The sequence below is a fragment of the Dipodomys spectabilis genome, unplaced genomic scaffold (genome assembly GCF_019054845.1).
Source record: "Dipodomys spectabilis isolate Male_0828 unplaced genomic scaffold, ASM1905484v1 ptg000017l, whole genome shotgun sequence".
In the NCBI taxonomy this organism is placed as follows: Eukaryota; Metazoa; Chordata; class Mammalia; order Rodentia; family Heteromyidae; genus Dipodomys; species Dipodomys spectabilis.
Window position 1 is genome coordinate 11,491,521 of NW_024870694.1, and position 14,807 is coordinate 11,506,327.

The 14,807-nt window shown below is 46.4% G+C and overlaps 1 protein-coding gene across 1 annotated transcript in view; it reads left to right on the plus strand.

Annotated features, from left to right (window-relative positions):
• Positions 1–3,074, plus strand: part of Xxylt1 (xyloside xylosyltransferase 1) — a 147,753-nt gene extending 144,679 nt beyond the window's left edge. The window contains exon 4 of the mRNA XM_042670192.1: positions 1,586–3,074. Within this exon, the coding sequence (XP_042526126.1) occupies positions 1,586–1,982 (397 nt within the window). The 3' untranslated portion in view covers positions 1,983–3,074. The remainder of the gene's footprint in view (positions 1–1,585) is intronic.
• Positions 3,075–14,807: the final 11,733 nt, after the last annotated feature.

Below are 14,807 nucleotides of genomic sequence, written 5' to 3' on the forward strand. Positions count from 1 at the left end.
GGCGCCAGAGCCCCGCCCTATTCACACAGCCAGATCTGGGCTGCACTCAGTGAGTTCTTCTGTGTTCTGTAAGTGTCCCCGGGGTGCGCATTCCCTCACAGCATCAAACGCTCTGCTTCCTTTGTGATATGTGAGACCACAGGGAAGATTTGTTTATTCCCGCACTCCGAGCATGTGCTGGGACTGGAGGACAGAGCTGCCACAGGGCTCCTGAGCCCAGGCTCTGGTTTGGTTCCCACTGCGCCTTGTACTTTACCATATAGATCCTGTCATCTGACTGGTTGGGAAAGGCTCTCTAGGAGAGGCCAGAGGGTGACATTTCCAGCCTGGGAAGCAGGTCTGTGTAGTGACCATGTGTGTTCTACCCTAAGGCACCAGGGCACCCTGCCCCCTGCCTCCTGCACTGCTGCTGGGCCGTAGCCTGTGGTTATAGGTGTAGAAATACTCTGACCTCTTGCAGATACAAGACCTTAAGGCTAACTGAGGTGGTGGAGAACACAGGGACTAGCTCTCTGACCATGTCACCCTCCTCCTCCAAAGGGAAGCATTTGAATGGAGGATCTCTGGCCTTCACATCCTTTAACCTCCATTGAATTTCTTTTTAATTTGGGCTGTACTGGGGTTTGAACTCAGGGCCTCACATTTGCTTGACTTGCTGGCTCAGCTTGCATTCTACCTCTTGAGCCATGCTCTAGCCGGTTTTTTGCTGATTATTTGGAAGACAGAGTCTTTCATACTTTTCTGCTGTATCTGGGTTAAAACCTCAGTCCTCCAGATCTCAGCCTCCTGAAGACCTAGGGCTACAGGTGTGAACCACTGGTGCCCAGGAAATTGGATTTCTACTTCTGATAAAGAGGAAGTGAAGTTGAGATCACATCCCCTCCTAAATAGCAAAATCTCTCTTGGCTCTCCACAGCTGCTTTCAGTCTCACTCCTAGGTATGTGCCCAGAGCTGGCTCAAGTCCCAGCCCTTCCCAGTACCGCAGAAATGCTAGGCTTGGTTTCTCAGTAAATGTGGTTTGTTCTGAGGCAGAAAGTGGATTAAATTGAGCTTCCCGTGTCTTCCCCAGCCACATTTCAGATGGTTTTCCCTCCCTTTCCCCCTCTTCTTCAAGATCACAGCAGAAAGTTCTACTTACAGTATTGCTATCTGAAGAATGTGAACCTTGGAGTCAGATGCCTGAGTCTAGTCCCTGCTGTGTGGCTGTGTGACTTTGGACAAATAACATAACCTTCCTGTGCATCATTTTCTTTAGCTGCTGTGTCATCTTGGGTCATTGTGAGGAGTAAAAATACACCAGTCCAGGGTCTGGCCTATCCTAAGTCTCTAGGAATCTTGGCTATGATGAGGCTACTGACATTGTCATCATAGCCTCATCTGGAAGTAGGAGAGGTTGGGAAAGAATATGGGGCTTTGAGTCCGGGGACCCAGGTTCATCCTGCTGGGTGGAGGGATGATGTATTCAGAACCTGGGAATGCATTTGTTTTTGCTGCTGTGAGGCAGAGGTGAAGATGGTTCTAAGGTGGGGCTGGTAATGGCCTTCACCCCATCCTTGACTAATGCTGATCTCTCTTCCTTTTCAGACACACGTTCTGGCAGTTCCGCCATGAGAACCCCAACACCAGAGTTGGGGACCCTCCACCTGAGGGGCTGCCTGGCTTCAACAGTGGGGTGATGCTGCTGAACCTGGAAGCCATGCGCCAGTCCCCTCTCTACAGCCGCCTGCTGGAGCCCTCCAGGGTGCAGCAGCTGGCCGAGAAGTACCACTTCCGTGGCCACCTTGGTGACCAGGACTTCTTCACCATGATCGGCATGGAGCACCCGGAGCTCTTCCACGTGCTGGACTGCACCTGGAATCGCCAACTCTGCACCTGGTGGAGGGACCATGGCTACAGCAACGTCTTTGAGGCCTACTTCCGCTGTGAGGGCCACGTGAAGATCTACCACGGGAACTGCAACACCCCAATCCCGGAGGACTAGACAGTGCTCACCTGCCTTCGTAGGGCCTGTGGACCTGGGGAAGAGAGGGGTCTCCAGAGAGACCTCGGGGTCAGAGACTCCAAGGAATCCAAGGGACTTTGGAATTTAAGCACTGCACATCCCCCACCTGGCTGGTCTCTGTCCTGGAGCCTATGCATTGCTGCTGCTCAGGAACTTTCCCTCCAGAGCTCCAGGCTTCTTGAAGGACAAATACAAATACATCTTCTGGAGGGCGTGGAAACAGCAGTTGAAGAGAAGGCGGGAAAGAAAATGGTCCCTTACCCTTAAAGAATAAAATCCTTTAAAAACTAGCTCTTCTTCCCTCAAATTGATAGGCTTCTGTTTTGTGAGGAAGAGCAAACAGTACTGCTCCAGCTCTCTGTGAGCTCTTACTGAATGAGCTAGGGTTGTAACAAATAGCTTGAAGTGTAAGTGTCCAGGTGCAGACCTTCCTTCCACGGCATCAACCCTGATGGAGCACATCTTTTCCCAGGAGGCTGTGCACCACCTCTTGCAGTGATCACATTGCTTGGTGCAGGCTTCACGATTACCCCCTCTTTGGGGAGAGGCTCCAGAGTCAACTGGGTCTCACCCAACACCCTCTTTGTTGTAACATTCTCAGTTTTATCTCCCAATTATATCACAGAAACTCATTTTCTCTTATCCATGCAGACCAACTCCAAGTTACCTGGCTATGCTAAGAAATCAAATCCACCAGCCAAGGACAGAGATTGGCCACTTCAAGAACATGCAGTTCATCCTCTGACCCGGGGAGACTCATTACTCGAGGAGACCAGCAGTCTACAAGTACAACCATGTGGGCTTGGAAAGGGTGAGCCCTGTGGGCTTATAATCATTCCAGTCTCTTCATTAAAAAATTAATAAATAAAAATCATCCTCCTACTTTCCTATGGTGCATGCCAAAGCCTACCCCTTAGTGGAAGTGAGTGTCAGGTTCTGTGACACTGCAGAGATTGAGCTTCCATTAGTCCATGAGAGGAACATTTTGGCATTTTCCTCTTACTTTGTCTTAATTGCATTTCCTTTTTCCATTTCGTAAAGACCGCTAATAAACAATCTTTGCAAATACAATGATTCATGGTGTTTGCTGTCTGATCACAGTTTTCAGAGGTTGTGAATGAGGAGACTATAATCAGTGAGGTCTGTTTGCTGCAGGACTCCCCGTGTCTGGTGTCTGAAGATGGCAGGAGGGTGCAGGGAGGAGGTGATGGTCTACTCTGCTTGAACTGGAGAATTCATTGCATTCTAGATATTGGACCATATGCTCCCGGGAGCAAAAACAACCCCATCCCTTCTTGTATTCTTTAGTCCAGATTCCCCAGCCATAGCAGGCCCTGAAGAAGTGCACCAAACCACACCTCACACCAGGTCTCTGTCAGGGAGGGAGGAGAACAAGTCTGTTCTCTTAGTTACTTGGTTTTCTACTCGTAGCTACCAGTTATTGAATGCCTGTTGTGTATCAGGCTTATGTACACTCGGTATACTTATGAAAACCTCAGCAAGGTCATTCCATTCTTATTGATGGTAAGGAAATGAGAGTGAGAAAGAGGCGGGTGGGGGGTAAACAGTTAAAAACTACAAATAATGCAAAATACAATACAATAATATAAAATAATCCTGGAAGAAATTTAAAACGTTGAATAGGAAAGTAGAAACATAATGTATGCTGCAGCCATATAATGAAATACGCAGTGCCCCAGGAAACTCTTATAGTATGCTATTGAGTAAAGGAGGAAAAACAAAAGATCGTGTGAATTTAGCCTAACTTGATTTTGAAATTATACATGAGTGTCATTTGTGTACATAAAACTATACATATACATAAAATCCATGTGTATCTACCAAGTAAGAGGGGAGAGCAGTCCTGTTAGGCTGTATTTCATTGGCTCAGTGCCTAAGAAACCACATTTCAAACAACAAATTAAAAATTATTTCAGTGAGGGAAAAAAAACTGGAATGAAGGCTAGGAAATTTTAGACTCAAATTAACTAAGGGACTTTTTCTGCACTAATTTTCAGTAAAGTATTTCTAAAGCTATGAGTGTCTTTAGTATTGAAAAGGAAAACAATAAACCAATCAAAATGGGGGAAAGCACCACAGCATCTCCCACCCCACCCCAGTATTTTACATGGCTTTTATTACTAGCAAGCAGTTCTATTTACTTTTGTGATCACCACCTCAGGACCTCCCCCATCTCTGTCACAGAGGCTTGACCTCACCACCCACAGCCAACAGCAAATCAACAGGAAATCCAGCTCCACTGACAAAGTTAGCTGTGGGTTTTGGTGCTTTCTCTTGAGCATGATTCTGACATATCTTGCAGTGCTGGTTCCTGATTGGGGCCTTGTTATAATCAATGTCATGTAAACATAATCGGGTGTGTAGTACTGTGCTGGCTTCAGGAGATCTTCACAGTTGATTGTGCCCATATAAGCAAGTAGAACAGAAGTCTGCAAGAGAACATTTCTGTGTTGTAAAATCAATTATGCTGGCATCAGTGGTTTGTGCCTATACTTCTAGCTACTCAGGAGGCTGAGATCTGAATGTTGGTTCAAAGCCAGCTCAGACAGGAAAATCTGTGAGACTCAACCAGCAAAAATTGAGAAGTAGAGGTATGTCCTGAGTGGTAGAATGCTAGCTGTGAGCAGAAAATGCTAAGGATAGCACCCAGGGCCCTGATTTCAAGCTCTAGTACCAGCACATACCACACACACACACACACACACACACACACACACACACACACACACACACACACACACACACACACACACACACACACACACACACACACACACACACACACACACACACACACACACACACACACACTATTTAAGTCAGTATTTTCCATCACAAATAACTTTATAATAAAATACACAATAAATGCTAGACATGTTTCTGAGACAAGATCTCACTATGTAGCCCAGGCTGGCCTGAACACTCTATTCTCCTGCCTCTGTCTCCTGAGTGCTAGCATGATTACAAGCATGTGCCGCTCTGCCTGGCAGCAAAATACATTTTTAATCACACTCCTCTGCAATTATAGGTAAGTATCACATTGATCATTTCACAGTTCCTGATTGGCTATGCTTGACATCAGCCATAGAAAAACATAATGTTGGCTAAGTAGGCTCTGAGCCCTTGCCTTTCCCAATCGATGCCCTTGTTCTTTTAAATAAAAGTAATCCAATAATAGCAGCTCCGAACCCTGTTTTCATTTCTCAGATACTGTCATCTTTTGTGCATGTACAATATCCACTCCACAAGTGATAATGGCCTTGGGAAGGCTTGGGGGCTTGTTGTTGACAAGATTTATTCTTCTATGTGTGTCAAGCCAAACCAACTACCGTGTTCCCGACAATAAGTAGCATGTCATTAATGCAGCAGAGCAGTGTGTGTGTTCTGTGGCTCCCGCCTAGATCACACCAGAGGTAAGTATAGCTATGACTAGTGTCAGCTCTGACTGAAGGCCCATCTACTCATTTTTAAATATTTCCTGGCTGGATTATTATTTGGGAAGGCCCAGAGGTTGGAAAGGCAAAGTAGGGATGCAAATTGTGGAAGATGATTGGAAATTGGGAGTGAATTGTATCATCCAAGAGCTCCAGCCCCTCTGCTTTTACAGCTCCTTGGCAGCTTTACCAATAAAACGTGTCAGCCTCTGTCGCTGCCTGGCTACCTCAGTTGGTAGAACATGAAACTTGTCAGCTTTTGGCTCTGTATGTGCCCAGCTCCCAGGGGGCCTTGCAGGCAGAACTGCTTTACAGATGATCACAGCCTCAGATCACATCTGTGGAAGCACCAAGACCCCAGTCCCAGCCAGAGGGACCAGGAAGAGTTGCCCTGCGGAACATGCTAAGCAGACCTTCCCAACAACTCCCTGGGGAGCTTGCACAGGACACAAAGACTCTTCTAGATTTCAGTATTGGCTGTCAGGATGGAGGCAGGCTCAATCCCAAGGGCATCTCCACCCAGACCCCCATTCTGAAGGGTAAAAGGGCTTCAACTGCACCTATACTCAGCAGACCTGCTGGAGGCCATGAACCCTGAGAGCCTGAGGGGCACTGCACACCTTTGAGGCCTTCCTCTTCTCTCCAGCCTCCTTCTTGAGGTGCAGGGATTGCTCCAGCCCTTCCCTGGATCCCGCAGACCTGTGCTGCTGGTGTGTGATTCGGGAGTCTAGAAGCGTATCTGGGTCCTGGTAAGGAGCAAGTTAATGACACCTCTCAATTCATGACCACCCATGCCAACACTGTTCTCTATACAACCTCTTTGCCTTTATGCATTCCCTTTAATTACCATATCCACCCATCCTTGCAACATGTGTTACAACTTACTTCCTGTATATCTGAGTTCCTACAATGTGCACTGTATGCTTTAATTTAGGCAGCTCTGCCTCTCTCTCTTCTAATCCTGCTTCTTCTGTCCCTATTCAGCAGTGTCTTTAAGAACTACCTGGGAATGATCCACCCCACCACCTCGCCCTCATTTCCCACCTCTGCTCAGACGATAGATACCCACATAGCTTCTGCCTGAGCTTGCCCTGTGTCACATCCTTGTTCACTCTCCTGTGGTCCTGGTAAGTTCTTTGTGTTATAGATCTAGGAGCAAACCCACTGGATGACACAGTAGTAGGCATCTCCATTTTTGGCCCAGGAGTACCACTTGCAGACTTAGTAGCCACCCCCTCCCCATCCACACCAGCAAGAGCTCCCCCACTTTCTATACACACGTCTGCTTGTGTTTACATGTCCTGTGCATCGATACACATGTTAGGATCACACTGGAGAGCTATAAAGTGCTTGGCTAAGCCCAGGCTCTGCTTAGCTCTGCTCTTCCCAGCTGAGGGCTGAGCATTCTGACTTGGTGTTTACAGTTTCCATTCTTGGCAGGTGTGCTGTGGGGGATATAGGTAATCTCTTCTGTTCAGGCAGCAGACAGTGTCAGGAATGTGGATAATCTTCCAAAGCTAAGTGAACACCTGCTTAGAAAAATGTAAGCATTTGCTCATGGCCATGAGCAGGCAGCTTCATAGCAAACTTGGATCCATCTCATCTTGCCCACCTTTTAGGGGAAATTCTCTAATCAGAAAGCAGTGATAGTTCCTCCACCTAGCCAGGCTGGTTTCTGTGTCCTCTGTGACTCTTCCTTTCTACTTCTCTTCCCTGGCCCAGCCTCCCTTCAAGGGCTCCCCAAATCCTCCTGCCACCCCCACATGCTTTGAAATTCTTAGCTAGGGATGTCTCCCTGGTACCCAAGCATGCCATGATCCCACAGCATTCCTCCCTCCCCTATTGGGGACAGCTAGCCTCCATTGTCTTCCTAGCCCATGGCCTGTGAGGTTTAAGGACCAAATGGGCTAGTGTTCATGTTCCCGGACTGGGCCTATGCCTTGGGTGCTGCTGATGGCCCTAGGGGCCAGGGTTTACATGGATGACACCTGAGGAACACAGAAAACTCTGAGCTGCCCCTTGCTTTTTAGCCACTGTCCCTTGCTTCCACACCAGCCCCAGTAGAAAACATTTACTTTCTACTCCTGTGTTCAGGTACCAAGTGGTATGGCTCAAGTAGTAGAGGGCCAGCTGAACAAGCATAAGGCCCTGAGTTCAAACATGGTACTGTCAAATGCATAATGAAAGTGCCCTCACTGGACCAAAGGAGGACACCCTTAGGGGAGGAGCACAAAGCACAATGCAATGGCTATGTGCCTCTGATCATATAAAATAGAATCTATTGAAATGAACTCCAGGAAATGGAAACAAGAGGTTTTCCTTTTGTTTTCTTTTTGTTGTGTTTATTTGCTTATCTGTCTTTGTGAAGGTAAGAGGGACACAGAGAAGGAAGGACAGAGGATGAACAAATGCAGCAGTGCTACTCACTAGACACTATGTTGAAAATGAACTTTACAACTTGTGGGTGGGGATGGGAAAAAAAAACTGGGAGAGAGCAAAAGAAGGGGTGACATTGTCCAAAAGGAGATGTGTTCATTACCTGACTTATGAAACTGTCACCACTCTGTGCATCCTTTATAATTGAGAACAGGGAAGCCACCACATAAAGGCCAAATTTGGAGTCTTTATTGGAGCACTAGAAGGTGGCAGGGAGTCTCTATAATCACAAAGCCCTACCGCCAAAATAACTAACACATGGCTTATATGGTCAAAACCCACACAATGTTCATGGAATTAATCTTAACAAAGTACAAAGCTGAGATGTGAATACAGTCAAAGTAAATTAAAAAAAACACTGAACACTCAAATCTAACAAAGGTGTTAACTGTGGGCCCAAACAAATCAAATGTGGACACAATCAAGAGAAATCAAGAAACAATCATCTGAGAGAGTGCAAACTTTCTGGAACCTATCTACTTAAAACACAATTTTTTTCTCTTTTTCTTTCTTTCTTTCTTTTTTTTCCTCAGTCATGGGCCTGAACTCTGGGCCTGGGCTCTGTCCCTCAGCTCTTCAGCTCAAGGCTAGCGCTCTACCACTTCCGGCCTTTTTCTGCTTATGTGGTGCTGAGAAATCAAACCCAGGTGCTCATGCATGCAAGGCAAGCACTCTACCACTCAGCCACCTTCCCATACCTCTAAAAACACATTTTTGAACTAAAGAATATCTTCTATTACTAAGGCCTTTTGCCTAGATCCAGTCTTCTTACTTCATCATAAAAATAATAATAAATTAAAAAATTTTTTAAAAATCCTCACTGAAGAAGGCATGCAGAAAATCTGTTAAAAAGAGGAAATAAGTGGAAGAAGAGAAGAAAGAACAATCGATGGGGTTAATCTGATCAAAGTATAATATACACGATGTGAAAATAGCGTAGTGAATCCCCTTTGTATAATTAATCTATTCTAGTTAAAAATAAATGAAAATGAAAATGAACCACCACAGAAGGCCATCCAGAGCATCACAAAGGCAAGCACACATGGTCGGAAGGAGGTGGGGGGAGGAGAGAAGAGGGGGGAAGAGAGGGAGGGAGAGGACAGCAGGGAGGTGGATCCACTCAGCCTCCCCGAAGCTAGCAGCAGATGTCTGGATGGAAAAAGTCTGCTCTGCTTTGGATGGCACTGTTTGATTCCCAGACTGAACCACACCTTCATGGTTGGGCTAAAACCTAAGAAGGGAGGGTTAAATAAAAGGAGCTTTAGATTTAATTAATTAATTTATTTATTTTCTCAGTCATGGGCTTGAACTCTGTGCCTGGGCGCTGTCCCTCAGCTCTTTAGCTCAAGGCTTGAGCCACAGCCCCACGTCCTAAAAGGAGCTTTAGAAAGCAAAGTTCACTGTCCTTTTTAAAAAAAAAAAAAAAATATATATATATATATATATATATATATATATATATATATATTTGACATTCTTTAAAAGGAAGATCAATGACTTAGCAACATGAGCAAGGAACCATCCTGACCTAAACCAAGATACTTTGACCAGTGCTAAAATTTGGTGCCATTTCTTTTTCTTAAGAAAAAAAAATAAAGGAAAACCAGAAGTCCTTGATGAATACTAAGTATGAGGACAGCTCTTTGCTTCTCCTGCCCAGTAGCGGTGGGGCCTGCTCTGCCCTAGGTCACTCCCCCCAGCTGCCTCCCTCCACTTCCTGTTTCTCTTGGGGTCAGCAGGAAGGGGAGAGTTCAATGACCCACATGTGTCACCGGACTTCACCGTTCATAAACAAGCAGTCCACTTTCACAGTCACAGCTGCATTCTGCCTCCTTGCTGTGTTCCCCCACAAAATGGAAACAGAAGGAACTATTATCACCATTGTATAGAGAGAGTTCACTGAGCCTCAGCTAGGTGAAGTTAGGCTAAGCTACCCCAGCTTGCAAGTGGATAGAACTAATACAAGGATGAAGGACTGCAGACTCCCAGCTGTTCTGTCACTCAGTGAGTGCTTATTGGGCTCCTCCTGAGAACCAAACATGGTTTTGCATGCCAGGAATTACAGTGATGATCGATACACACACATAGTGGCCACCTTCCACCAGCTTCTCTTCTTGTGGGAAGAGATAAACAAGGAAGGAAAGGTACAAACAAGCAAGATCAGCTCAGTGGCCCCTCCCTTGGCCCAGAACAGAGAAGCAGAGAGCAGCCCAGAAGCTGGCCAGAGCTGCCTACCCTCCCACATCTGCAGTCCACAGGCTGCCTTGGAAGGGACTGCCACCCACAGCCCAGGATGCGTGACCACAGGCACTCAGCACCCACACAGTCTTCTAGCCCAGGTTCACACAGCTGTAGTCAATCTAATCCTACGAGGAATCCATTTCCACTTTTCCCTCTTACGCTGTAAGAGGCTGGAATGGTCTCTGGGCCTCTGGGAAATACCCAATGGCTGGCAAGTCAGGACATGAACCAGTGGTCAAATGTGACTCCATAGGAGGGGCAGGCAAGTAGCCCAGATGTGGAGGAGCATGGGGTGGGAAGGATCAGGAGGAGATGGTTGGAGCTCTTGGAAGATGTAGGATCAGACAGAGTCTTAGCAAGTCAGCCCAAATTTTCTGGAGTAGAACAACATGTGCTCAAGGGGCCAAGAAGAGCAGTATAGTCTAGGAGAGCAGCCTCCTAGACTGTCCTCCATGACTGGAGGACACGGAAGGAGGCTGGTATTCCAAGCTCTCATCTGTGCCTGGAACGGGAACAGGGCAGACATGCCCTTTCCCTGTTCTGAGGACAAAAACAACAACAACACAACACAACAACAACAACCAAAAGCCTGGTGCTGGTGGCTCATACCTGTAATACTAGGCACTCAGGAGGCTGAGATCTAAAGATCTAAGTTTGAGGCTAGCCCAAGAAGAAAAGTCCCTAAGACATTTTATCTCTAATTTACTATCAAATAGCCAAAATGGAGGTATGGCTCAAGCGATAGAGCACCAGCTCTGAGTGGAAAGCCAAGTGAGAACACGAGGCTTTGAGTTTAAGCCCAAGTATTGGCAAAATTTTTTTTTAAAAAGGACTACAGCCTCATAAGCCAGGTTGGCCTTTTTTTCTACTAGGAAGTCATAGCTTTGGAGGCATTCATGGGTCCAGAGTCCTAGATGGCTGGTTGTGTCCTATCACTACCCTCTCCTGGGCAGGCAAGGCCAACCTCTTACCCCCAAGTTCACCCCTGCAAGAACACTAATGAGCTGCAGGCAGTAGAAGGAATGCTGTGTGACCTTGAGCAAGTCTCTTCCCCTCTCTGAGTTTTAAAAGTTCCTCATCAATTGAAAGCAGGTGATGCCTGCCTTGGTCCTAAATGATTTGTTGGAGGTTAGAGCCTTTGATTCCAGGGCAGAGCTGGTGAATGGGGGATGGGGGATGGGTAGGACTGATTGGTGCTGGGGAGGGGCTGGGATAGCAGGGATGAGGGGGAGGGAGGGAGAATATAAGGCCAGTGTTTTTCTCCTGAGGTAGAATCCTCTGCTTCTCCCTTCCCATGAGGGCCTTGCAAATCTGGAGCAATGATTTTCCTTCATATGTAACAGGGAGACAAGACTGAATTTTAATTTTCCTCCAACCATACTCCTTTTCCATCAAAAAATGAAATTGCTGCAAGGTTTAGTAAGGTGATATTAGCAATCAGGAGGGCTGCTAAGCCAGCTCTAGGGTTGCTGGTGCCTCCCTCTCTGATACATGTGCATGCACGTGAGCGTGCACACACGTGCGTGTGCAACACACACACACACACACACACACACACACACACACACACACACACACACACACACACACACTGGGACTGGGTGGGAATCCTCCCCCAGTCTCCAGCAAGAATCCTCTCAACCTCTGAGCCCCTCTTCCCTTCCCTCCAGCAGGGTCCACAGCCTTGAGATCCTTTCAGTGCTCAGTCCGGACCCGGGGCCTCTCCAGGTTTCTAGGAAAGGTCAAGGGTTTCTAGCTCTTCTCTTTTCTTGTGGGTTCTCTCCCTTTCTTAGAGAATCTCAGCCAGAGAAACATAGCTCAGAGGACACCGATCCCTTAGGTGGAGAACTTGCTAGTCTATAGTGAATCCATTCATCACATAGTTACAGAGCAGGGCTGTGAGCAGCTCTGCCCTGGAGGAAGCCATCAGCCACATAGTGCAAATGCAAGCTGTCGTATTACTGAAGCAGGAAACCAGTCACCTCTCCTAGTGATGTGTGGCTGTCTGGGGATGCCTTGCGAGTGAATAAAACTCAAGTGGAGGGATTCTGCAGTTCCAGACTCATCACCGGCTCTTGCCTACTTCACAGAGGGAGTAATGTGATGACGATATAGGAGAGGGCAAGGCTTGTTTTGCCTAGCAGGATTCTTGGAAGAAGTTGGAATTTCTGCTTCATGAATGGTAAGTTTTAGTATTAGGTTTAGTTATAAGTACCAGAGAAACCCCAGATCCCAAAGAAACTAAATCCATGGCTATTTCTTTCTCCAGAAATATCAAAAGGTAGATGGGCTCCATTTGTTAGGAAATGGAAAAGCTTGGAAAAAATTACATTAAGTGAAGTAAGCCAGGCCCAGAGAAACTTAGGTCCTATGGTTTCCCTTATTTGCAATATCTAGTACTTGTCTGAGACAAGCAGAAAAGGTCAGATAAGTCGATGTTAGGGAAAGTACCCTAAGATAGGTATTCAAATGTTTTTTTCTTTCATGTGATTGTTTCTTTTCTTTTTTTTGGGGGGGGGGGGTCCGGTCGTGGGGCCTGAACTCTGGGCCTGGGCACTGTCCCTCAGCTCTTCAGCTCAAGGCTAGTGTTCTACCACTTGAGCCACAGCGCCACTTCTAGCTTTTTTCTTTTTGCTTATGTGGTGCTGAGGAATCGAACTCAGGGCCTCATGCTTGCAAGGCAAGCGCTCTACCACTGAGCCACCTTCCCAGCCCCTCATGCAATTGTTTCTAACACATTTATATGATTATTTCTTTGTTGCTTTGTATGTCCCTCCCCCACAGTATAACCCCTGCTTTCACTGTATTTGATGTCGGTATAATTTGTGGAGGGGAAGGGGAAAAACAAATCATTTAAATAGGGATACAGGTGGACCCATTGCAACAATGAGATGTACAAGTCGTTATGTCGAAAACAAACTTTACAACTTTGGTGAGCAGGGTGGGGGGGAGTGGGGAGCATTGGGTGGGGGAGGGGGCGGGGGGAGGATGAGAAGGGGAAACAAAGGAGGAGCTACAATGCTTGATAAGAAATGTACTCATTATCTTGCCCATGTAATTGTAACCCCTCTGTACAGTATTTTCACAATAAAAAAAAAAAAAGAAAAAAAAAGGTAGATGGGCTCCATAAACCAACATTTTGGCTCATGAGGTCTGAGACACACAGTTTGCATGTGTCTTCTTTTCTTTTTTCTTTCCTTTTTTCTTTTCTTTTCTTTCCTTTCCTTTCTTCTTTTCCTTTCTTTCCTTTCCTTTTTTGTCAGTTGTGGGGTTTGAACTCAGGACCTGGGCACTGTCCCTGGGCTTTTACACTCATGGCTAGTGCTCTACCACTTTGACTCACAGCTCCACTTCCCATTTTCTGGTGGTTAATTGGAGATGAGCCTCCCGAACTTTCCTACCTAGGCTGCCTTCCAACTGTGATCCTCAGATCTCAGCCTGCTGAATAGTGAGGATTTCAGGTGTGAGCCACCTGTGCCCAGCTTGTTTCATTTCTAAATGTGACTTCAGCTTTAAGATGAAGTAAATGGCTGTTCCCATTCCAACCTTTATGTCCTCATTCAAACTCTGGAAAGGAAATAAAGGAAAGGAGAATGATTCATCTCCTCTTGCCTGTTCATTAGAACTTAACTGCAGAGCCACATTTATAGTAAGAAATTCTAGAAAGCAAGGCTTTATTTGGAATGGCCACATGTTCAATTAAGTATTCTATAGAATAGTGGGAACACAAACATTGAGGATCAACAGGGAGTGGCTGCCACAGCTGGACAGGCCTGTTGCTGCCTGCTGATCATAGCTCCAATTTTCATCCCAAAGACAGTATTTAACTTAGATCACCTCAGCAGCTCTGGAGAGAACCCTTGCTCCAAGCATAGGAATTGTAAGCTATAAGGTAGAGTTGGTGGCAGTTAGCTCACCTTCAAATAAATCAGTTCATCCACAGGTGATCCCCCGTTCCAAGTGTGTAGGGGACAATACTGAGGACCGTGGTTGACCTCTGCCCCTTGTCCCTGACCAGATTCTGGATTCTCCTTGTTCCTGGTTTTATTTTCCTGAGGAAAAAACAAATAAAACAAAACAACAAAGCAAACAAAAGTCTGCAGACCAGGCAGTATGAGAACACTCTTAAAATGGTAAGGACATGCAACCCAGAAAGGCACCGGCCTCTGCTCCTTGTCCTTTCAAATCAGAAAGAGCTGAAGCCATCTCTACAGTCGGCCTCTCCCTGCTCTGCACAGCAGTGCAGAGCACTCTAGAAATTCCACTGGGGCTCAGATGGCAGCTGTCTGTTTCCTGTGTGTCCTAAACACACTTCTCTGAAGTGTGAAGGTCAATAGCACATTATTTCCTGGATGAGGAAAGACTAAAACAATCGATTGTTAGATCCAATTAACAATAGCCTGGCTCTTTACTGCATCCTCGCCTCTTCCCTACCAAGTGTAATCCTTCTATTAACCCCATCGCACTCACTGTGGAATCTGCCAGGTGTACCTGCTTAAAGCCAGTAGAACCACTTTCGGGCTCGCCTGGCCACAAACTCTGCCAGATCTCACCTAGACATACTTTCCCAGCTCTGCTGTTGCTGCTATGTACCAGGGGGGCACTCAGTTTGGGGGTAGGGGAAGGTAGATGTCTACCAAGGACTGGTTTTACATTCAATTTGCTCCTGTGG